The sequence below is a fragment of the Marmota flaviventris genome, chromosome 8 (genome assembly GCF_047511675.1).
Source record: "Marmota flaviventris isolate mMarFla1 chromosome 8, mMarFla1.hap1, whole genome shotgun sequence".
Taxonomy (NCBI): domain Eukaryota; kingdom Metazoa; phylum Chordata; class Mammalia; order Rodentia; family Sciuridae; genus Marmota; species Marmota flaviventris.
In genome coordinates, this window is record NC_092505.1 from 69,892,841 (window position 1) to 69,919,064 (window position 26,224).

At 35.4% G+C, this 26,224-nt stretch overlaps 1 protein-coding gene and 1 long non-coding RNA gene across 2 annotated transcripts in view; one reads left to right on the plus strand and one right to left on the minus strand.

Moving 5' to 3' along the window:
• The window catches only part of Ift57 (intraflagellar transport 57), a 52,586-nt gene extending 39,983 nt beyond the window's left edge, over positions 1 to 12,603 (plus strand). Inside the window, exons 7-11 of the mRNA XM_027943216.2 lie at positions 7,139 to 7,210; positions 8,000 to 8,131; positions 9,489 to 9,551; positions 11,226 to 11,292; positions 12,409 to 12,603. Of these exons, the coding sequence (XP_027799017.1) occupies positions 7,139 to 7,210; positions 8,000 to 8,131; positions 9,489 to 9,551; positions 11,226 to 11,292; positions 12,409 to 12,587 (513 nt within the window). The 3' untranslated portion in view covers positions 12,588 to 12,603. The remainder of the gene's footprint in view (positions 1 to 7,138; positions 7,211 to 7,999; positions 8,132 to 9,488; positions 9,552 to 11,225; positions 11,293 to 12,408) is intronic.
• Positions 6,943 to 26,224, minus strand: part of LOC114099004 (uncharacterized) — a 35,591-nt gene continuing 16,309 nt past the window's right edge. Inside the window, exons 2-3 of the long non-coding RNA XR_003583822.2 lie at positions 10,338 to 10,431; positions 6,943 to 7,263 (exon numbers count right to left, since the gene is read on the minus strand). This is a non-coding gene — a long non-coding RNA (uncharacterized lncRNA). The remainder of the gene's footprint in view (positions 7,264 to 10,337; positions 10,432 to 26,224) is intronic.

The following is a 26,224-nucleotide window of genomic DNA, read 5'->3' on the forward strand; positions in this document are numbered from 1 at the left end:
TGAATTTGTCAAGAATTGTTTTGTGACCACTAAAATATGACCTATTCTGGAGAATGTTCTATGTGCTAATGAGACAAATATGTATGCAGCTGTTGCATTAAATGTTTTTTAAGTCTCTAGGAGGCCTATTTGGTTTATGATATAAGCTAACTTCAATGTTTCCTTTTCCTTTTTTCTTTTTTTAAAATTCATTTTATAGTTAAAGATACATACAGACTTTAAAAGTGAAGGGACAGAAAAAATTATTCCATGTGAATGAATGGGTGAACAGTAAGTGTAGGAGCAGCTACACTTACATAAATAGACAAAAAACTGGAAAACCACACACACACACCACATACATATACACAAAGAAAGTTATCTATAATAAAGTGATTAGTTCAACAAAAGGAAAAACATATGCACTTAATGATGGAGCACCCAGTTATAGACAGCAAACATCATTGACTTAGGGAAGAGATAGGCTGTAATACAATAGTAGATGGGAATTTCAGCACTCTACTTTCATCAATGAATATTACTCATCAAACCAAAAAAAAAAAAATAGCTAAATCTCAACTTATTCATTTTAGTAAAGATTTTTAAAGAATTGATTATGTATCTGTAGTGATGAGCATAGTGCCTACTACATACTAAACATTCCATGAATGTTAACATAGTAATTATCATTAGTAGATTTATAAAGGTCTCAGGATGGATGTTATGTTGTACTAATCTATGTCAAAAGAAAGAAAATCTCTGACTAGCCAAAATAAAAATCTCTCACACAAACTAAAGCCTAAAGCTCAGGCATTTTATTTGTAGGACAGTGCCATTAATCCTTTGGAACTTATCCTTGTTTTAGAGAGAGTTCTAGCAAGGTTATCTAGATTATTCATCTGTAGCAGATTAGAAACAGTAAGTTCTCCTAGTGTCTACAAGTTTTAGTCATTTTTTTCTTTTTTTTTTGTCACTGTGACCAAAATATCTCACAAGAACAACTTGGAGGAGGGAAAGTTTATTGGGACTCACAGTTTCAGAGGTCTCTGTCTGTAGATGGTCAACTCCATCACTCTGGGCCCAAAGTGAGGCAAGCATATCATGGGCGAAGGGCCCAGCAGAGAAAAGCTGCTCAGTTCATGGAGAGATCAGGAAGCAGAAAGAGAAGCAGCCACAAAGTGGATGTATCCTTCCAGTACATGCCACTAGTTACCCACCTCTTCCAGCCATGCCCCGCCTGATTTCAGTTACCACCTATTCATTCAAACTAGGATGGACTGATTAGATTACCTCTCTTCCAATCTAACCATTTTACTTCCTGCATTAACAGGAGCTTGAGGGACACCTTACATCCAAACTGTAATGCCTTACTTTAGCAAAACAATAAAGATAATAAACATTTTATATAATGTGCAAATTTTGAATTGGGAGTTATCAGAATTTTTTGTGCTTCTTATTATAATTGGATGACATAATAAGAAAATAAAAGAGACTGCTTGATATAATGAAAAATCTGTGAGAGAAAGGACATTTGTTTTCCTATTCATTTAATAATTACCAGTGTAAACATCAAATAATCTCCATTTGTTAACAAATCTTTGGAGTGAGCATACAGGATTCCTTCCCTATATATTAGAATGATCTTAAAAATTCCTGAAGAAAGTGAAATTTGAGTTGAAACAAAGACCTAATGATTTGGGGCTAACTCTCTTGAATGGAGACTATAAAAACCCTTATATAAATATTTTTATATTCACTAAAATAAAACTTGTAAAACAGAACATTTAATTAAGATTTCATTGATAATTATTTATAACAGATTTGGGAAAAGGCAGTGAGAATAGAGGGAAAAGGTAGGCCACGTTGCAGAACAGAAGTAGCTTTTTTTTTTTTTTTTTTGATAGAAAATGATTTGAGATACATCAGAGCCATGGGGACCTGTTCCTGCTCTTTCATGGGAGAAGTAAAAAGTACCAATAGACTCTGTGAGCTGCAAGGTCATCTGTGTCCTGGTGTATATTTTTCCTGAGCCTAGGGGGGAAAATCACAGTACACAGGAAAATTATATATGTGAAAAATGCACTAATTTGGAAGTGCTTCCCATTTTTCAGACATGAGACTTTGGAAGGGTTATATAGCCTGATTCCTAGTTTTTCTTACTATAAAATATTTATATATAGTTCATTTTTCTACATAACACCCCCCCCCATCACAGTGGTTACAGTAATAGTAACAGATTATCCTCACTCAAGATACATGTCTGCTGATGTGTTGCAACTTTACCCCAGCAAGGTCCCATGTTTCTCACTCCGGGGCCTAGACTAAAAGATCCCTGTGTAGGGCTGGCTCCTTGTCATGGATGAAAGAAAGTATAAGAGAGCTGCCTTTTAGAGCTTCTGCACAATGTCATCATTCCACTAGTTAAAGAGAATACTAGCCAAGGCCAGCATCCATGGAGTACAGAAGTTTATTCCTCCCACACCCAGTGAGCAAATCCCATAATACACTCAGAGGGAAGAGAGAAGTGAATAGAAAATGATAATAATATCTACTCATCTCTGCAAACATTTGAGTCTCAAGTAAGAAAAGTTATATAAAAGTGCATTGTAACAATGTATTTTCTACTGATGTTAGAATTGCTATTGTTATAGTTTAATGTTATCTATTTCAGGGATCCAAGTAGATTTCAAGTCCTTACATATCATTAAAACTTCTCACTTCTCTATTTTTACCGTAAACATTTGAAAAGCTTTTAACCATCTTGATTTTTCAAAAGCTGTGTTTTGCCTTTTTTGCGTTCATGTTTTAAAAATGCCACAATTATAATTTAATATATTTATTTTCCACTATAACTGTATTAAAACCATTTCAAGAATTTTTTATTGCAGTGGCTCAGGAAGCTGAGGCAGGAGGATTGCAAGTTCAAGGCCAGCCTCAGCAACTTAGCAAGGTCCTAAGCAACTTATTGAGACCCTGTCTTAAAATAAAAAGCAAAAGAGATGGTGATGTAACTCAGCAGTAAATCATCCCTGGGTTTAATCCCCAGTACCCCCCTAAAAGGTCCGGTTTTTTCTTTCCTTCCTTCGTTCTTTCCTTCCTTCCTCCCTTCCCTTCCCTTCCCTTCCCTTCCTTCTTTCCTTTCTTCTTTAGTTTTTTTAACAATTAAAGTAATAAAATTCCCTTGTAAGAAATTTAGAAAATTTTGGAGGGATAAAGAAGTTTAAAAAGACCCCCCTTTTTAAATCCCTGCATTAATATACAAACACACAAAGGCACATCCATAACATTTTCACATTCAAATACATTCAAATATTAATTTTTACTAAATTTAGCATCTAATGAATACTCTATTGAGACAATTTTCCTGTATGCTATTAAATGTACATTTTTGCTTATCATTTAAGTATTTTAAGGACATGAGTTTAGCAGTTTAATAGGTAACACTAATATATAATATGCAATACATAGTTTCAAAACTCAGTAAGGAACCAGGCCCACTATCTGAATTAAAAATTAGACTACTTCAACACCTTCAAAGTTACTTGCATACTCCTCTGCTGCTGTGCCTTCTCATCAACAATAACCACCCTTAAGTTTGTATGCTATCATTAGTTTCTTTCCTTTTAAGTGTTTTTACATATGTGTATGGCTCCAGTGTATCATTGAATTTTGCTTGGTTTTGAGCTTTATAAACTGGTTTCATACTGCATTGCTTTTTGCTGAGAGCCATAGCCAAGTAGGAATGAAGCATGGTATTTTGGGTTGAAAGGTGACCCTGCTCAGGGATTAGGGTGGCTCCTGGTTTAGGGTGGAACCTACTGGGAATAGGGCGGCTCCAGGATTAGGGCGGATCCTGCTGGGATTAGGGCGTATCCTGCTGCCTCAGGCGCCTGCTCCTTTGGAGTTCCCCTTGAATTCTCCCGGGGTTCTGAGAGAATTGGTGCGCAGAGCCAGGCGGAGGCAGTGTGTTCACAGAACATGCGTGCAGAGTGTCGTGAGAGTTCAGGAATAAAGAGTTGCTGTTTGATCTACAAGGTTGTGTGGTGGCTCGCTTATTTTGTGCCCAGCCAGACTGCGGCACTTTTAATAGTGGGATGCATATTACAAAATTAGCTTAAACTGTCCTCTACTATTACATACTTGCTTTCTGCTCTTTTACAAGGAACTTGTACATTAATATTTGTGTTTTCATATTTTGGGGGGAATAATTTCTAGAGGTGAAATTTGCTGGATTAAAGAGTAAGAACATTTTTAAGATTTCTTCTGCAACTGTACATTAGGAAATGTGTCATCTAGATTTTAATAAAACAAATCTTCAGATTGGCTTGGCAAATAATTATAAATTATACTAGCTTTCCACTTTGATGAGTTCTAAGAATATACAAATATCCCTGTGGTTTATCAAATTTAACAAGTCCTGAACTAAAGTCCTCAGTATTTTTTACTTCCTTAAACCCTGTCCTGTTCTGGTCACACTGGTATCACTGTCCCCTCAGTTCACTGGGCTGGAAACCTTATTCTGTCTGCTCCCCTATTCTACTTCAGCTACCCCACACTCACCCTTCCCCTTAGTCTTCAAGTCCTGCTTGTTATCCCTCTACAATATCCTTTGAAAGCCTCCTTTCTCTTCCCTTCCCTTCTTATAAATACTTCTTATAAATATTCCAATTCAAACCCTGCTATGACAGGGACCACTGCACAGTCTCCTAACTAGTCTTCAACATGTCTTTAGTCTTTTGCTTTTCTAATAAGTCCTTCACACTATTAATTCCTCAAAACATGGATTTGACTTTAAAACTCAAACCAAAAATATTTGATAATATTCCATTAGCCACATGATAAGATCCACATTCCTTAGTTGCTATAGGCAAAGCCCTTTATCTATTTCAATCTACCTCTTCGGCTTTATTCTTCATTCTCCATCCTTTCTACCTCACCCCAAGAACTTGGTATTTTATACCTTAGCCAGCCTAGGCTTCATATTCCCTATGTATTTTCCTTGTTCATATTACTTCTTCAGCCTAAAATACCTTTCCTCTCCTCCTCTTTTCTATCCTGTTGAAATGCTACTCATGCTTCAAGATCTCACAGAAATCCCAGCTCCTCCATGGAGTTTAACATCAATGTAAGTTATCTAATTATACATAGAAGAGTTGGATATGGTTGCTTCTTTTGAATGTCAGATGTCAATAAATGCAAAAATATATTTGTTTGTAATACTGGGTAGAAAAAGGAGACCACAAACTATTTTAAACATATCCATTACAATAAATAAAGATATATATATACACACACACACACACATACATATACACACACACACGCACACACACACACATATATATATATATATATATATATATATATATATATATATGGGGAGATACATACACATGTGTCATATAGATATATATGTGTGTATGTATATGTTATGTGTTTCACATATATATACTTAGAGAGAAATGAGCAAAAACAGAGACTGAACCAGGCACAGTAGCGCACGCCTGTAATTCCAGCAGCTCAGGAGCCTGAGATAGGAGGATAATGTGTTCAAAGCCAGGCTCAGCAAAAGTTAAGCACTGAGCAACTCAGTGAGACCCTTTCACTAAATAAAATACAAAAATAGGGCTGAGGATGTGGCTCTAATTGAGTGTCCCTGATTTCAATTCCTGGTACCCAGGAAGGAGAAGTACTTTTTTCAAAAAATTGATAATAATTTTATTAATAGTATTAGTTTCTTTTCTTTCATAAAGATGCTTACTTGGTCTTAAATAGGTTTCCATTTTGAGACTTAGCCATATTTTGTTCATATGTAGAAGGGCAACCAGTTTCTTATTCTCTGTTTTCCAGTGTTGACTGAGTCGGAAGGGTCTTGTTCCTTTACCAGCTATGTCTACTCATTGTCACAGGTGGTGAATGGTCCCTTCAGCTGTAACATGAAACCAGTGCATTTATAGATGATGCTAAATGGACAAGCTTATAATCTCTAAGTTCCTCTCAGCTCTCATGTTCTGAGATACTTTTTGCTTACAAGACAGTAAAATGGCTTAAGGTTAAAGAAAATGCTGATTTCTTCTATAACTCCCTCACTAGTGTCAAATGGCCATTTTCCCTTTTCTTAACTAAACTGACAGTTTGTTTTATGTGACAATTAGGACACTACTACCCATGTGGACTTATATGTACACCCTCCTGTCACCATGGTGTGGTTTGCTTTTATGACAAGGATGTCTTTTGAGATTTTTTGCAACTTTAATATGTTGTATGAAATTAATAATTTATAATTTAGTTTGAAATACCCAAGAATTTTTTTGTCCTGTAGTCACTAGCCTGTTTCAAAGTTCAGAAATAGAATGAAATTAATTTACAAAATATTTTTCTCTTCACAAAATAATGCAAATAATAAGGTTGAACATCAAAGTATGCAAATAGATATGTGGGATTAATAAATATCCTGTTTCCATCACTTAAGTCAATTTACCATAATGTTTTTCTCTTATCTTGGATATTTCTCAAGTCTCTTAAAATTTTTATCTGTAGTAATATAAACTGAATACCATGAAGATACCTTGTAGAGAATTAAAATGTTGATATAGATTTCAAATCAGAGTAGTAGTAATATTTGAAATATTAGAAATATTTCAAAATATATGAACTCATGAACTCTAGTAATCATACAGACTTACTTTATTAAGAAAGAGATTCAAAACTCTGACTGAAGAAAAGAGCCCCATTGTAATTTCCAAGAGACAAACTAATCCTTGATATATGATATTTGAGTTGAAAGTTGAGAGTTGCTTCTGGCAAACATAATTGTTACTGCTTAAACAAGTATTTCTTTTCTAGTAATTAGAATTTTTTTCATTTTAATGGGTAGTCATAAATATTAACCACCAGCAGTGCAGAAATAATTTATATTCAAATTATCAGCCATCACTCTGTGAACACATAAAACAATTTACATTTATTTAGAACTTTTATTCCTGAAGTACTCTCTACACATATTTCTTTACAGCCTAATTGCAATCTATATATAAGACTTTCCCACCTGAAATAGGGCAGTAGTCAAAGTAATAAAGATAAAGGACACAACATCATAATAAATAAAGAATGAAAAGTAGTTTTTTATACTTTGTTTCTATATGCTTTGTGTCAATAGGACTGGAGAATCCATGTTGACCAAATGCACCAGCACAAAAGTGGAATTGAATCTGCTCTAAAGGAGACCAAGGTATGTAGATTACTTAAATTGAATCAATATCCATTTACTCATCTGTGGGACACCTGTTATGGGAAAATATGAAAGAAAAATAATACAATTTTTGTCTTTCAGAGCTCATTAATTAAATAAATCATATTACATTTCTGCAGTTCTAATACTTAAACCAACTAAAGAAAGCTAACAATGTAAAACCTTTTATATTTTAAATACACTATATATATTGCATATATTCTATATATTACACATATGTATGTAATAGATATTTTAGAAACATTGCATCACTTTGTCCTGAATACCAAGGGATGAGAGAACATCATACCCACAATGCCTAGAACCTACAGCTTTCCCGGGCTTGCTGCCATGCTAGAAATAATCTTTTGGAGACGGTCATAAAGAAGTGAAGCTTGAGTGAAAAGTTATAGGTTCTAGACCAGAGCACTCTGTTTAGAGAACTCTTACAACTGGAATATTCTAGTTATCTCTGAATTGTGTGATAGGGAAGTCACGTTCTTCCCTGACCTACCTTGATTTTAAAGTTTATATAAAGCTAATTACAAATATACATAAATTGTAGATATGTATAAGGAGAAATGAATTTAATCAATCTTGCCAGGCTCTTTTTTATTGTAGCATTCTGCAGTGTGACAAAAATATTCCTCATCATAAACGTTTTTTTGCCATTAAAATTTCACACTATCTTCTTTTTCATATGGACTGAGAGATATTTAACTCATTTTTAACTAGTTTTTAAAAATATTTCTGAGTTTTTTAATCCACTAAAAATCCTTGGAATTTTAGGGATTTTTGGACAAACTCCATAATGAAATTAGTAGGACACTGGAAAAAATTGGCAGCCGAGAAAAGTACATCAACAATCAACTTGAGCACTTGGTTCAAGAATATCGTGCAGCTCAAGCCCAGCTGAGTGAGGTAATTTAAAAATTATTTCCGAGGATTTATCCCAATTCATGACTCTAATCTCTAAGCTTGACACGATAGTTTTCATTTGAAAATTATGAAATGTTTTTCATAAATAGCAACACTTTGATTTTTCTGCCCATTTTAGGAAACCAAAAGAAGCAATAGAACTTATCTCCATTTTACATGTATTAGAAATTATTATCTCTTAGAAGTCTTTAAACATATTTTTTCATTTGATTTAAATAAATGAGGACATATGTTGTTGGGGAACATAAGCTAAAACAGGAACAGTGTCAGGACACCTTGTTTTGTTTCTAACTCTGTTGTTAATTTACTATAGGAGTAGGAGGAAGAATAGTATTCATTTATATGTGTCAGAGAGAAAAGGCAATTCTTGCCATCATGGCTTGCAGTAATATAGTGTAGACTATGAAAGCAAAACATGTTCAGAGACAAGCAGGTTAATTAATGAAATGAGACAAATTTTTCATTCTTTCAAAGTATTAGATTTCAACCAAAAAATAAAAATAAAAACACTATCCTTTGAAAGCAGTAGTTCTTTAGACCAGAATTAGGGGTATAATGACTTTCTTTGAGGGATTTATACACCCTATTTCCTAATGTGAAGACAAACTAGTCAGAATACTTGCTCATGTCAGTAGAAGGCATATTTTTTTTTTTCTTTTAGCAGACAAATTAGGAGGAGAAAAAGTGGAAGTAAACTTGATATACTTCTATACTCAAAGACCAAATAGAAAATAGTTTTTACTTTTTATGGTATTATCTGTTTAATTTGTCGTTCCCTCATATACACTTATATTTATGAATATTTTTGTTGAATTGATGTGAAATTCTTTGATTATAGCCACCGTGCATCTGTCCAACCTTAATATTAAATAATTATTTGTTAGATTAATTTCTGAGAGTGTATTCCTATTGATTGTACTGTCCTACTCTTTGTTAATCCTTATTAATTTCAGAGTTTGCTCTACTTTGATTGATTTTCTTTTTTAAAACAAAATTTCTCTGCATAACATGCAAATTTGATTGACCAAGAACCACTCTCCTAAACTGTTTAGGGATGGCCGAGGACAGTTTTTATTGTGAACCATGCCCGTGCAAGTTACACAGTCAGTATGTGAAGGTTAAGGTAGTTCATCATTTTATAGTGCTTGAGTTAAATACATGGTGCCTATTAAGGACATAAAATAACTACAGTTAAATGTCACTTTCACAAATGTATTCATAAACAAAGAGGGGGGTTGTCATAAAATGATATGCAGAAATTGCAAACACAAAGAGGTCATGTTTAAGTAATCTGCTTCTGTTTTGGATTTGTCATTAAACAAAATTCTTTCCCCCTCAGGCAAGGGAGCGGTACCAGCAGGGAAATGGTGGAGTAACTGAAAGGACCAGGCTCCTGTCTGAGGTAAACATAGTGCTCTTGCTGTGCTTCTCACCTGTCAGCTGAGCCCCAGTGGCTCAGAGCCATTGGATGATTGAATACCCCTTATTTTAATAATTGTTTCTTCCTCTTCAAATTATCTTGTTTCATAGAAAAGCCCTAATTTTCTTTTCAATGAATCAATTATTTATTCTTTCTCTCATTTTTATAAGATGCCTGAAGTTAAATTCAACATAAAATTTGCTCATACTAGCACACTGATAACTTTTCTTAATCTTCATTTTTATATAATAATTATAAATAATATATAGAAACATAGGTAAAGTACTGACTGAGGAGTCTATAGCAAATTTTAATGTTAATCTGCAAGATTTAAGCTTTATTTTTAGTGATGTCAATAACTTGTGTGTGATCCTGGGTATATCTCTGTCTACAATTGAAAGTGGTTTACAACCTCTTTATTTTGAGAACTTCTAGAATATCTGCAAATATCACTGCATTTATTTTCATGATCTTCCAAGTTAAGTAATGTATATATTCTCTTTTTTCACTGAAGAACCTATGGGGGGTGAGGGAACTAACAAGATCAGAAGCCAATTTAGGACTAAAATCCAAGACTATATTTATTTATAATTCAGTATAATTTCATAAACTGTACTGTTTTGACAGTAAAGAATTAAGCTTTCTTTGTATAGATTATTTAGGAATAGTTTTTTTTAAAATACTCAAAATATAGCATTGAAATATTTAGACTGTATTCCTATGGTGATTCTAGGCAAATAAAACATTACGTAGAAGTAAAGTACTCACTTATGTTAGGTAAATTAACACTTGAAGGGAGTCCAGGGAATCATTTAGTTCTTTTGGAATAGGTAGTTATCCCCAGTTGTAATGTTTCAGGTGCCTGAAAGAAATTAATTTGCTTTACTTGGATGAGCACTTTATTCCCAGGAAAGGTTCTTACTCACCAGGATGATAAAAATAAAGCCTACTAAGTGACAACATTTATGACTTAGGTCTAGATTATATGAAAAATTGAAAATGTTTTAAAGATTATATTGTCTACTTATATTATAATACTAGTTTGGAATTTTGCTAATATTGGCTATAATAGTATAGTCTTTATGTAGAGTGCATGTAAGAACCAATATGACCGCATAGCATGTCTCTGGGTGTTTCAAGTTCATGGTTTAGGTAGAGTAATAGAAGACATTTTTTATATAAACATATGATATAAACATTTTTTAGTGTCCTAGAAAAGACACCATCTCTTATAGAACTACAATGTCATGAAAGATGCCTAGAAAACTTTTAGAATACAAAACCTATTTAGGATGCTTATGCCATTGTAAGTAATAATTATAAGAGAGTGGTATGGTAGATGCTATGAATTAATTACATGATTTGAGGGCTTAATGTATAAAATAACTTGGTTTTTGTTCTATATTGTCACAACATGACAAAGCTAAGATGAAAGTAATTTGGTGAAGTTTAACATTATGGTCATTATTGGAAAATGAAAACCTTCATATATATGCATACTTGATCTTATTATTTGAATTATGTACAAAATATTTCTATTAATGTGTTATCTTTTTATGTCTAATATCTAAATTAATTTTTCTCAATATATCACTTAAAAATTTTGAAAGTTAATTAAAATTCAGTGCTCATGAAAATTCTTTTTTTCAATGAAAGGTTACAGAAGAATTAGAAAAGGTAAAACAAGAGATGGAAGAAAAGGGCAGCAGCATGACTGATGGTGGTAAGTACATGTTCATTTTAGGGAGAAAAGGAAGCAAAAGAAAGCTAGTTCTTCATGAAGTCTGTTTAATAAAGTGGTAATAATAAATAGAAGTGTCTGTTTTTTTAATGAACTTTCTTACTTATTTCAAAACTAGTACATGGTACAAAAATGATGTCTAATAATCAGTATATTATGTTTTTTACAAAATAGCTGGGAAGAGTGGTAATTTTTTTACTATGATTTGGGGTTCTTTTTAATTAAAATTGTATTGATTCAAAAATAGAGTGGGAAATATTTAAGTATGTACTTTTTTCTGCCAATTTAAAAAATAATGTTTTATTCTATTTTCATCAAATGAGTTTTATTTTTCCATGAGACATAGAAAAAAAAGTACTTGTATATGCCCAAATGACTCTAAAGCAATGAGGGTGGTAACCTTTTTTTTTTTTTTTCTTTTCTTCCCCCTGACTGGGCAGGGTCAAATAGAGAAGAATTTTAATAATCTTCAAAAAATTATCCTCCATTCTGAGCTGATGATGATTACCTAAAGCTTTTCTATGCCCTAGAAAGACTTTCTAGAGTTCTAATGATATATACTCAGTGATCTTTCATAAGGGGATATGTAGGGAGTTTGTTGCAGTGTTTTAAATAGGCTCATTAACTGGGCATAGGGGCACATATCTAGCTACTCAGGAGGCTCAGGTAGGAGTTCAAGTCCAGCCTGAGCTAACATAATAATACCTTGTGTAAAGAAAAAAAGAATTATTAAATGGACTCATTATATATACTTCAGAGGCAATTCTCTTCCCTTTTACCTGAAGATCCCCTTTCCTACAGGCAAACATTCTGACCCATAAAATTATGTTCAACAAGTTCTTAAATATCTGCTTAGCACCTTTTCATCTACCAAGTTAAAAAGTTCACCCACCGTACGTTATATATTGCATTCCTCCCCATTCTGAAAACCTCAGGTGTTTAAAATGCCACAGCAAAACCGTGTGAATGTCAGTGAGTTATTAGCTGTGTTTTTAACCCTATTTTTGGCTTGAAACAAAGTGAGGAAAATGTCATGCAACTATAATAAACTGAAACTCTAAATGAACGTTTTTATTCCATGCTATTTTTACTCTACAGCTCCTTTGGTGAAGATTAAACAGAGCTTAACAAAACTAAAGCAAGAAACTGTTCAGATGGACATTAGGATTGGTGTTGTGGAGCACACATTACTCCAATCAAAACTGAAGGAGAAGTCCAACATGACCAGGGACATGCATGCAACAGTTATTCCAGAAGCAGCAATAGGCTCTTATTAAAACATGCAATTTTTCATCCTTCTGATTAGTTTTTTTATGTCAAATTATATTTCATGCTGCAGAGGTTTCTAAAACACAATTATACCTCTTAAGCATGTTCAGTGGGTATTTTTTGCATATATATATACGCACACATATTGTATCATGGTGATTATGATGGTTAAAGCCTTTATATTAAATATAATGTGTAATAAAGTAATTGAAAATTTTCACATTCAAAGAAGCTTTCACTAGTCATTACCTATGTCAAAACTGCAACTTATTTTTCTGAGCATTCCTTGTGTAAGCCAATGTGTATGACCCAAGCTTTCTGTAGACACTGCTGCTGTCACTACCTTGACTATTGACATAAGGCTGGCCCCTTTACTTTGATCCAACTCTGCAGTAACCACAAGTGCCCAAAGGCAGCTAAGAATAGGTGGTGGAATCTTATATGAACCTCAATTACCCTTGCTTTGTTTATAGTTACCTAAAATTACTATTTTTTAAGTATAGAAAAAAATTCAGTATCCCTATTAGCATTTGAAGTTTATTGCTTTTCATGAGTAAGGCTACTGATGAACTAACTAGAATGAGGAAAGGGTAAGTATGTGCAGATCTCAGCCTCATCTTGTCTCTGGGGCTAGCTGTGCTCAGGAGCCATTCAATAGAAGGAGCCCTGGCAGCTCACATGAAGATCAGCATCTGGTACTAGTGATCTTTACTTATGCATCTTTCTGAGAACTTTTTGAACTAAATTGGTAAAATAAGCAGATTATAGTGTCAGCCTTAGAATGGAAAAAAAAAATAGTTAGGGGATCACAAAGCAGGAAATGGCTCACATTATTTTCTTTAAATAAAAGGTGGCCATTATTTTCTTTAAATAAAAGGCACCAGTGGTAAATTTTGATAAAAATGCTTTGTGTTCAGGACAACAGAAATAATTAAATCTCATTATTTTTAATCTTAATAGTTTTCTTCCTTAAATCTTATTGTTTTCTTAGCATTTTCTTTCTAAACATGTATATACTCCAACAAACAAACAAACACACACACACAGACACACACTATTCCTTTTCATCAAACTCTCTATACTGTAAGTTTAGATAAGAGAAAATTGGTGTGTATAAACTATTACCCGAGAGGGTGACAATCGATACAATGACAAATAAGTTAGTTTATTTAATTTGTAAAGAAGGGAAGGATCCATAGTGGGATAACAGGCAGTATGAAAGTCTGAAATTGTCTTCTTCCTCTGTGGTCGTTGAGAGAAGCCAGTTTAAAAAATATATATATATATGATCTGTTGTCCTGGAAACTTACTTGCATAGGCATTGTCATGGCTGAGCATTGTTTTGATGAACTCAACCCTCCTAGATAAATCAGAGCTCTCATTAAAATGTTTTTGCTCAGAAGCAAAGTACACTGTTTTGTGCAAAAAAACTACAAACTCTTGCAGTGTATGAGCAGCCTATTTTTATTTCCTTTTTTGGAATTCGTTTTCACTCAGGTTGTCTTTTCCCATAGAAAACTGTTCATACCTTGAACTTCACTACATTGTGATTGATACGTTCTTCTGTCCCCCTAATAGACTAAGCTGCTTGAGAAGAGAGACAAAATCATTTTCATTTCATATTCCTAACCAAGTATCCACACATAGAAAGTGTCCAGTAACTTGAGTTAGTAAGCAGATAGGCAGGTGACTGGCATTATACAATTCTGGTAGAAACTTCTAGCTCCTGTTCTATAGCTTGAAGAATTCAATGACTTTAAGCCTATGTGCCTTACGTAGTTTAGAGACTAATTTAAAACTGTTTCCTGTGATATTATATTGAAAATGGAAGAATGCCTATGAACTGTTTTTTATACAATAGGCAAATACAATAAGCCTATATAGTTTATAAACAGAAATATTTATAAATGTATAAATAAACATATACTCATCATGTATTTTCTAGTTCTGTTCTTTGAGAGGGTCTAAAAACAGTTACTGCCCAACAACAACTTATATGCAATACCTAGTACTCAGATCTTGGAGTCTAAATGCTCTATTTAAAAATCCCAGAAGCTTGGGAGGCTGAGGCAGGGGGATTGTAAATTCAAAGCCAACCTCAGCTGCTTAGCCAGGTCTTAAGCAACATAGTGACACCCTGTCTCTAAAGAAAATATTTTAAAAGGTCTGGGGATGTGGCTCAGTTGTTAAGTGCCCCTGTGTTCAATTCCCAGTTAAAAAATAATAATAAGGACTTTTTAAGGAAAAAGTCTGATTTATGGGCTGGAATGGGCTGGAACAGGGAAAGCACAAATTAGCCAAAACTTTCTTGCTCTGCCAGAAAGTAAGGAAGTACTTAAAGAATGATGGGGAAATGTCTAAAGCCCACAGCCAGATTCTGGGACAACTTGAGCACCAAAGTGAATCATTGTGAAGAATTATAACCCATAGAATAATCATGAGTCCATACAATTATAAGTAAGAGAATGAATAACAGCTAATTCACTTGACATTATGTCAAATGTCATAAAAATAACAGCTAATATCATTTGGCATTATGTCAAATGTCATTGATGTCTACTCTTTGTTTAGAAAATCACCACCTGAGGGGGGATAGTAGAGGATAGGAAAGGCAGCAGAATACAACAGACACTAGTATGGCAGTATGTAAAAACGTGGATGTGTAACCGATGTGATTCTGCAATCTGTATACGGGGAAAAAATGGGAGTTCATAACCCACTTGAATCAAATGTATGAAATATGTCAAGAGCTATGTAATGTTTTGAACAACTAGTAATTTTTAAAAAAGAATACAAAGGAAAAGAAAAGAAAATCACCACCTGACAATGACCATAGTGAATTGTCTTGGGTGGGACTCATCAATGAATGCTAAAACACTTAGTAAGTGAAAGTTTGATAAGAAATGGGGTATTTACATAATCTCAATGTATGTAAGATACTCCCCAAAGAAAAGAATTGTATAACTCTACAATAGAGAAACCTGGCAGACACCACTTTAAATCAGTGATCAAACTTAACATTACAATGAGAGCAAATAGACATCAGATGCCTTCTGAAAAGGGCACACATGTATTTAGTTCCTGCTGAAAATGGATAACCTTAATCTAATCATGGAACAGACAAGTCCGACAAATCCAAATTGGAAGACTATACAAAATGGCCTGTATTCAAATAAATATAAGGTTAAGAAAAATAAAGACCAAGGAACTATTCCAGAGTAAAGGAGACTAAAGAGACATGACCACTAAATGCAGCAAATGATTCCAAATCATATTCTGAGCCATTATGTGTTTTTTACACACACACACACACACACACACACATATATATATATATATATATATATATATATATATACACACACACACACATACAGAGAGAGAGAGAGAGAGAGAGAGAGAGATGGAGATAGATAGATTTAGAAAATCACCACCTGGCAATAAGCATAGTGAATTGTCTCGGGTGAGAATCATCAATGAATGCTAAAACTAGATGTAAAAGTTTGATGAGAAACAGGGTATTTACATAGCACTTATATATGTACATATATAAATATATATTGTTGTTATAAAGGACATTTTGACACAATGGGGAAAATGCCAATAAGGTACATAGATTGAATAATAGTGTTTTAACTTCTTGATATTTCTGCTATGGTTATATACTAGAGTATTCTTGTGTTTAACAATACTGCAAGTATTTGGATGTCATGGGGCATCCTGACAGCAACTTAATGGTTCAGGGAACAAGATATATGTGTGCATTTGTATATTCAAATATGTACAGAGAAAGAGAAGGATAATGATAACATGTGGTATAAGAGTTAAATGCTAATTATCCTGATTTGATTAGAGCATGCTATATGCTGCATGTTGAGATAGCACAATGTGTGTTGAGATAGCAAAATGATTCAATTAATAGGCACAATTAATACATGTTCATAAAAAGATGACAAAAACATCTTTTTTCTGAATGATTTTTCTATGCTATTTCTCAGTTATCTTAACAGCAAAGTTATATTGTACTGAACATAAAATTAGTGATATAATATTGTTGATTAATTATTAAAAATCATCCACTAGAAGGAAATTTTAAAAAGAAAAAAAAAGGAAGGAAATGTAGTAAATTGTTAACATTTTGGGAATCTGGGGGAAGTTTATATAAAAGTCTATCTTACTTTTTTCAAGTTTTTATAAATCTGAAGCTACTTCAAAATAATTTTTTTAAATGATGGTTCTTAAAGATGAGATGTTCTGTGTAGAAGTGAGCCTCTTCCTGAATCAAAAAGCTAATCAATTTGTTGAAATAGTATGATTTCTCCATTAAAATTCTGTGACCCACTAAAAAAAAATTATGTTATTCACTAAGTAGAGCAGTTTTTTGATGACACTAAGGAAGTCTTCTTCTATTGACCTCCAGTTTAATCTAGGTCAGCATTTTCCTGAGTTTTACACAAAAACAAATGTTTCTTTAATCAGGGAAATTTGGAAAATGTTAAGCTTTATTTCCTTCATGATTTCCTGTTTATATCATGAATCTGCAAGCAGTAGATGTAGTTCCATTATTCTTTACAAATATTTAATCTCAGACCCTTTTGTCACAAGAACTATCAAGAATGCATCTTTAGGTAAATGATTGTGAAAATCTGCAATCATTTTCTAACCCTTCATTAGATCCAGTGGGCCTATGTAAGAAAACAAGGAGACACATGCCCCTCTGATGGATAACTCTCCCATGAGGATGATTAACAAGCATGTCATGCTCTTGGAAAACAATAGAGTTTGAAGATTTAGGACATTCTGTAGAGAACCTAGAATTATAAGACCAAAGGCTCGTCTTAAAACTTTTTATACACATCAAAAATGTTTTGGGTTGGGGTGGAGAATGTAACTCAGTGGTAGAGTATGAGCAAACCTAGCATGCAGGAGGTCCTGGATTAACACCCCAACACACCAAAAAATATATATAATTAAAAGCAGCAGTCTTTATTATGACAATATAATTAGAGCAATATTTTTTTCTACCACTAAGCTACATCCCCAACCCCACTCCTTTTTTTTTTTTTTTTTTTGGTACTAGGGATCAAACTCAGGGGCGCTTAATCACTGAGCCACATCCCCAGCCTTTATTTTTCATTTTGAGACAGGGTCTCACTAAGTTGCTGAGGCTGGCTTTGAACTTGCAATCCTCCTGCTTCAGCCTCCTGAGCCACTGATATTATACAGTGTACCACTGTACCCAGATGAATTCACCTTTTTTCAGCAATTCTTTCTTTGGAATTTAAAACACAAGAGAGAAAAAATAACTATCATGCTCATGTTAACATGTCTAAATAATATTTCAAGCATTAGACTTCCATAATTGTGTTTTTATAATATATATGAACATACAAAGTCCAAACCTGATTCACTGACTCATCACCAGTGCCTTATTTCAGGCTTACCTTGGTCTCCTCCATTCTCTCTGGTTTTAATGTCCCCTCAAAAACTCATGTGGAAATTTAGTTGCCATTTAATAGTATTGTAGAGGTAGGACCTTTAAGAAATGATTTGGTTATGAGGGCTCTGTCCTTTTAAAAAAATATATTTACTTCTTACTTATAGGTGGACACAATACCTTTTTTTACTCTGTGTGGTGCTGAGGATCAAACCCAGTACCTCATCCATGCTAGGCAAGTGCTCTACCTCTGAGCCACAACCCCAACCCAGGCTCTGTCCTTATAAATGAAGAAATGCCATTATCACAGCAGTGTGTTTATGATCTCAGAAGTGGGTTCCCACTTAAAGGATGAATTCAGCCCAACTTCCTCTCTTGTCTTCTGTGTACTCACCTGCCCTTTCATTGTGTTACGGCACAGCATGAAGATGCTAACCAGATGCCAGCACTATAGTCTTGACCTTCTCAGCCCTTTGAACCAGCAGCCAAATAAACTTATATTTTTTTGTGAATTTCCCAGTCAGTAGTGTCATTCTAGCAGCAAAAAACAGACAAGGAGGTACCTAGGATAAAGCATCAGAAGTGGTACAGAAGTTCTATGCCCTCATCGGGCACACCATGGTGCAGCACTCTCTTGTGTTCTTCAATCTGGAAGCTCTCTGAATCCCACCATTCAGATTTTTTACAGTTTCCAGTGTGTAGGCATGATAGCCTCAAAATTTCTTGATATTGCAAGGGGTCTGAAACACCATGCCAGGAAATAAGGACAAAGGTTATATATATCTTTCTTTTTATGACAATAGCTAGTAACATTCCATATGACTTTCAAGACATCACTCATCATAAGTTTAATCTTTTCTTCTACAAGATTATATGGTCATGTTTCCATTCATGTTCAATGGATGGTATTTTCTTCCTATGCCCTGAATAAAGACTTCTGTGTATACTAGTGCATGAAGAGTCCAGACACCTTGATTCCAAACCAAATCTGCTAGTGAAAGGAAAATTCATTTGCAAAGAAAATGTTCTGTAAATTTAAATATAGGACTATAATATTCTAAATACTTCTAGTCTTATACAAAATGCATGATTTTGAATTTTTGCAGGCTCTCTCCACTGTTTACAATAACTTACAATGCTGTGCTAGAACCAAATTCTTAACATCTCTGAAGAGCTGATTGTCAGATATTCAGAAATTTTCAGAGCCAGTTAAACTGTGATGGCTTTAAAAAGCCCACAAGAGTGTTTACACCAACGAAGTAGGAAAGCACTACAAATCGGAGCTTTAAAAAACAAAAACAAAACAAGAGGAAAACAAAAACAGCATGCCACTGATAACAAGTATTATAATGTCCCATGGACCAGAACTAAACACAATAAACATATAACAGAACGTTCCACCATATTTTAAGGTAGAGTACTATAGTACTAATTGAATCAGTTCAGATTTATAAATTGTTCTAAAAAATCATTAAGCCTACATAAAGCTACTCAGTGTGTCAAATGTGCATCCCCTGCACCATTTTATTGGTATTACTTCACTGCCTTCCCAACTATCACTAGCTCCTTTTACTGCTCCTCAAATCAATAGGTTAAAGCAACCCACGAATCTTCCTTCATGATAGATTCAGAGATTATGCTTGTATAACTGAAATAATATAGAATGCACAACTAGTCCAATTATTTGACCATAAAAAAAACCTAATTTAGCACACTGCATCATTGATCCATTTAATTGTATAGCAACTTCCTATTGATAACAGGAAACGTCCCTGACCTGGCCCTGCTGAAATTGAATCTGGCCAGTTTTCCACAACCATAAATTTCAATAAGGATTCTACATGATAAAGGAACTAAAAATCATAGCTGAGTTTATTAGATTTTTCTTGGTTTTACTGACCTATTTGCCTTGCATATGACCTGATTCTTTTACACTTTGCGGACTTCATTAGTCATTAAATGTTAGCGTCTACTTATGCTCATGACTGGTAATTCTAGTTCAGATAGAGATTGTGATAAATTTAAACCATCTATTCACTCTGCCCTTGGGAGCCATCCAGCAGCTCACAAGAGTTACAGAGAGTGCCGCTGATCCCAAAGTGCTACAGCAGTCATGTCACTGGCCTCTTGGTCTCAGCAGAAGCTATTTAGTACACTACATAGTACAGATGCAACAAATGTTGGATGAATAATCACTCTATTTTGAACACAGTACCAGGTGCTGAGGGAACTAAATATAAATAAGGCATAACTTTCCTTCTAGGTACTCACAGTCCAACAGGAAGAATGTGTGTACATTATTAAAATGTTATAATGGTAAGCTTCATTACAGATAAGCAGTGTTATTGAAGCTGGGAGGAGGAAGTAATTCTAACTTTAAGGAAACAAAGAAGAATTCATAGAGTTGGTGCTTAAAAGATGAGTAAGATTCCAGTAGCAAAAAAAAAAAAAAAAAAAAAAAAAATCCATTTCCATTCTGGACAGAGGGCATGACACCCAGTCCTGGGGGGTGTTAAAGACATGACAAGGTCATGTGGTAGAGTATTAGGGGAACACTAGAAGAAAAAGAAGATAAAAGGGAGGGTTAAAAGGGAGAGTTTTGAATGCCAGGCTAAGGAACCAAGCAGGAAAAGTAGGTGAATAAAATGAGCATAGGAATAAAATATGATAACAGAGCTACATGCAGTGGAACACAGTGGAGGAAACATGTGGAGTCAGGTCTTCTAGAATTTTTCAAATGGAAAAGAGGAGAAGCAGCAGAAAAGGAACTAACATGGGAAAAGGCACAATGGTAATAACGATGGAAATTGTCGTCACCCATGTGTGCCAGGTACAGTGCTAAGCCCTTTGTCTATAGTAACACTTTTTTTTTTTTTTTTTTTGTAACTGAGGGAGATAGTATTTTCATTTACAATGTGAACTGAGGTCTAGAGAACCTAAATAACAAACCTGAAGCCATTCTATAGTGCTCCTAGGATGTGAACCCATCATGTATGATACAAAATATATAAGAGCAATACTAAGTCTTCTTGATTTTAACATAAAAACTTTTTAAAAATTATTACTCTTTATTAAGTGGCTATTTCTCAAGGAACTTGATTCAGTTCAGAATCAGGAAGTGACTCTCCTAGAGTGTGAGCCCAAGGGCAGCAAACTAGGTATCAGAGCAGAGTTGATATAATATCAACAGTTAGACTTTGGATAATGATGAATGAAACTAAGATATGGTCTTCCCAGAGCCTGAGACTGGTATGGAAATAGGAACTAGTGGGGAATACTGGGTGGATGTTCCCCAATTTTGAAGGGATCCAAAAAGTTCTTGATGCCAGAAAATTCTGTATGGTCCTCAGAAAACATTTAGCAGCCCATGAACTTTACAGTCAATGTTGTCAATCCAGATGTGCCACTTTGAATCGCATTCCCAATCTTTTGGTTTGATCTGATGCTGTTCAGCCCTAATCTCACAGGGATTCTGGAAGGGACTGGAGTGACTGACCTCACCAGCAGCAGCTGGCCATGAGCAATGAGCTCTACTCACTCATGGGTGCAGGTGGCTAGCTGAGAGCAGGAAGGGCTGACACAGTTCTGCAACTTCGGACAGACCAGACCTAGAAATGGCATTGTCTATCTGGAGGCTGGACCCCAAGCCTGGGGTGAGTAAGATCCTTCAGAAATAAAGACTGAAAAAAAGACACTTACTCTTAAGGATGGGTCAGAGGAAGGAAACCAACAAGTAGTCCTCAGATAAGGTAAAGCCAAGTGAACGCAGCTTTCCAACATCCCCTTCCCCCTCACCTCCCCACTTCCCTGTTTCCTGTGTGTCACATTTATTTTTTTAGTTTTGATTTGCAATTGGAACAAACCTTCAAAAAGAAAACTCCCTTTACTGTAAAATGAAGGTCTTGATGCCCTCTCCCTTATGGGGAGGTCAGCAGGATTAAATGGGGTGATGCAAGTAGCCGAACCTACAGGGTGTTGGGATTCACCCTCACCCCCTCCAGGGCTTCTGCCCACCTCTCCCTTCCCTAGGGTTATCACCTGGGTTTATTAGTCCTTTGATCTTATCAAAACAGAAACAGGTTCAATTAAACAGAGTGCAAGTGATTTCTACATACAGAGAAAGAAAACAGCTTTTACAGGATATTGAAAAGGCGTTATTTGGTGACGCCCTTTTATGGGTGAGAAAATTGTGGTAATTCGAAGAGAAGTACCCTCTCCAAATTCATAGCCCTGTTTTGTGCCCTAGCCAGCACTTTCTGCTGTTGCTTAGCATTTGGGGAATTTCAGGGAGTCAAAGAAACAAGACAATGAATCATTTGATACTGCTTATCCTTCCAATTCTGGAGCAAACCAGTTCCACAGGATCATCTTATAAGGTCTGCTGCTCACCTATTACATTTCAGCATTGCTATTTTACAAGTACAAAGACGGTCACTGTTGGCCTGTTACCTTTCCTTCCTTATTAGAAGTAGCTGGTGTTAATGATTACCCATTTGTTTCACTTCTTAGACCCACCTTTCCTATCATATGGCTTATATAGTTTATCTTAGAAGCTCACCTGGCCTTCAAAGTACAGTTCCATTATACACATTAACTCCCTTATGGCCAGGAGGACCCTTGATATTTGACAAATTAAAAGGGTCATCTAAAACAGCTCTAAAGCACTGTTCCTCAACTATTGGTTCCTAGGAAGTTGATAGATTTTTTACATTATGCCCCTTCTATCTCCACCCTGGTGTTCAGGCTGAACTCCAGGTAAGAAGTGGGGGGGGGGAGGCAGAACATCATGGTGGAAGAGTGTGGTGGGAGAAACTGGCTCACATCATTGCACTAGGAAGTAAAGAGAGAGAATTTAAATCACCAACTATATATACCCCAAATGCATACCCCCAATGATTCCCTCCTCCAGCCATACCCCATCAGCCTACAGTTACTCCTCAGTTAATCCCTATCAGGGGCTTAATTCATTGATTGTGTTAAGATACTCACAACCCAATCATTTCACTTCTGAACCCTCTTGAATTCTCCCACTCATGAGCTTTTGGGGAACACTGAATATTGGAAACATAATACTTTGTTTTCCTTACAATTTGAGGAAGTACCTTGCATAAACACCAATAATATAAATCTTTAATGGACCTTATTCTACTAAACATTCTTGTTCATCCTTTCTCACTGAAATTTCCCATTCAACCACACAGATGCCTGGGACCAAAGTTATCGTCCTGATTTAATGAAAAGGATGCTGAGGCTCAGGTGAAGTGACCTGCTCAAGACCATGCAGGTGGTTGAGGTTGGATCTGAGGACAGCAGACCTCCTCACTGGAAGCCCAAGCCTCTCCCTGAGTCTGATGGCTCCCTCAGAATTGAGTAGACATTTAAAAAACACCTACTGTATAAATAACCTCCCCAAAGTTCCTGGCAGTTCAAGCATAAGCAGATAAAGCAGAATATTAAAAATACATATGCACTCTAGTGAAAGTTCCTAGGTGTTGTGTAGGAGTGAGTGCTTGATGCAGTTGTCAAGGTAGCTATAATGAAAAATGGTCACGGTTTGAATGTGCCCCTTTATCTCACTAACTCTATAACCCAGTTTTATCAAGGACTTCAGGCTTGAAGAGCTCAAACTGCATTTTGAAGCATATATCATTAATATTCACCACCACACCCTCCAAGTGTGTAGGGCATATGTTATTATCTTCATGTTTCAGATGGAAATACACCATAAAAAGACGCAGAACATGTGGGCCTTGGTTAAGGTTCTGAGACTGTTCCCTTTTAGCACCATCAGCCATGTCCAATTCAGCTTTATCCTCGCTGGTAAAAAGCAATGCCGAGATAAACCAAGGGGATGCTGTCATTTCAGCTGATCAGCTGATGTCCCCAAAGTCAGAGTCTGACCAAAATCATAAGATCAAAGGCCTAGGACTATGATAAAAATGAAAGGCCATGATGAAGCAAGATTAGCAAAGAAGCTATTATGTCCTGGCCTGGATATTCAAACATCCTTTGAAAAATATTAAAAACACAGAGGTGTATTATTATACAATGGCATCAAAGCCTAAGCCTCACGTGCAAACAGCCAGCCCACAGGATCCAAGCAGTGGCCACCCAAGAGCAGGGGTTTCACTTTTGATTCTGCTGTGATCATTCAGCAGGATCTTGAGCATTGGTTTCACTGCTTCCAACACTTTGCTGTTTCTCATTCTTCAAAATGTCTCTGAGCTTTTTAAAAGGCAGGCGAGAAACACCTGACTTTAGCAACAATAGTACCACTGAAACCACCATGAGAAGCATCATGCTGAGTAGATCCGTGATTCATCTGATCCAGAGTCCTGTCACCATTACCTGAAATGTTTGTGAGAGGGCTTCTTAACACTGACTCTGGGCTTCTGGAAACATCATTTTACAAATGCAACAATCACACAAGATTATTCATTGTAATGATTTTTATAATCACAAATACTTAGGTACAAACTAAGTGTTCATTAATATGAAATTGGTTAAACAGATCATGTACACCCTATAATGGAATATAATTTAGCTCTTAAAAAGGATAAGCAAGATATTTGTACATCAATAAAGATATATTGGTAAGTCAATAAAACAATATGTGCACACTGGAGTGTATGTAGGATGCTACTATTGGATTTAAGAACTGAGGGTGAATATTTCAGTCATTTCCCGTATTCTTATTGGACCCCTTCTACATCCCAGGAACTATAACCCTTCTGGGGATATGACGGCAAAGAAGAAACAGACCAAGTTCCCAGCCTTCCAGGAACTTATTCCTGATTTATTGTATATGCATTTTTAAGATCTTTGGAAAGATGCACCCATAACAGTTGGTTTGCACATATGAACTTTCATATTTTTAAAATGTTTAAGCCAAATAAAATACAAATAAAGGGGGGAAATGGGTAAATAGTAAACACCTTTCTTTATTAATCCAATATGTATTTTCACTAATTTATCCAAATTTGTCTTGATCCTCTTTATCTATTTAGATTAAGTATTATGCCCTGTTAGCAGAGCCTTTTCCATATATTTACATGTGGAATTTAAATAAAACAGCATTCATTTTGTTTATCCTATAGGAATTTATTTCCTGATTTCAAAACCCCCTTTCATCTAATATTCTGAGGTTAAATGAATAAATTCATGTTTGCCGTCCTCAAACCATACATTAATCTAGATCCCTTAATGAAACTCACCCATTGCCTTTACCCACTCTCACTGAAGAGTTCTGACTCCTGATAACAACTCCTATTTCCATCCTGTTACATAAACCTTAATTTAAGTGAAAGCTTCTCTACTTAAAATTAAAGTGGCTAGGACTTGATTTCCTCTTCCTAAAACCACCAGCATCCAGGACTACATTTTACATCCACGTTCATCCATGGACCCCTTTCTTTCAGAAAATATTTAAAAGTGATCATTCTAAAACCCAGAAATTCTTTTTTAAAAGATCCTAACAATAAACTCATCATTTGCTGTCCCCCATTCTTCCTCTAACTCCCAGTCTCTGGCTCCCTTGATGTCCTCCGCTGAGGACAGGGCTGTGTCTATGTGCCCATTGTTCAGTTTTGTACTTGCAGCCCAGATCTGGTCACATCAGTGTGCTCTGTGCTCCTCTTCCCTCACCCACACCTCTATTTAACAATCTTGAAGACGTTTCCCCATCTGATCATCCTCAGCCCTTCTGCAGTGCTTGAAACACTGTGAAATCACTTATACCTGCTACAGCTCACAGGCTCTTATTAAAAGGGTGCTTGGCTACTTGTTGCCCTCCAGCACCCCTGGTCTCCTACAGACCCACTTCTGTTTGGAGATATTCAGTCATCCATTGTAGCAGACGCTATCAGGCTCTGCCCAAGTCCCCTGGAATTCCTTCCTAGAGTGACCAACAACTAGTTCTATTTTCTCAGAACAGTGTGCTGTAGAACTTTCTGTTTTAAATATGACCATCTCAGGAAAAGCAGGACAAATGGGTCACCCAACCTTACCATTTCCACACACACTGCCTCTGGTGTGCCTCCACTCCCAGGCTGGCACCTACATCTCCTTGTCATAGGACTTCCTTCTGGCTGCCCAAATCTCTTGTGCTTATTCCCCAAAGAACCAGAGGTGACTAAGAGTTTTAACATTCCTGGGGTAAACCTGAATCATAACTAATGGGTAAGAGAGTTGACATACTCCAATGCCTTG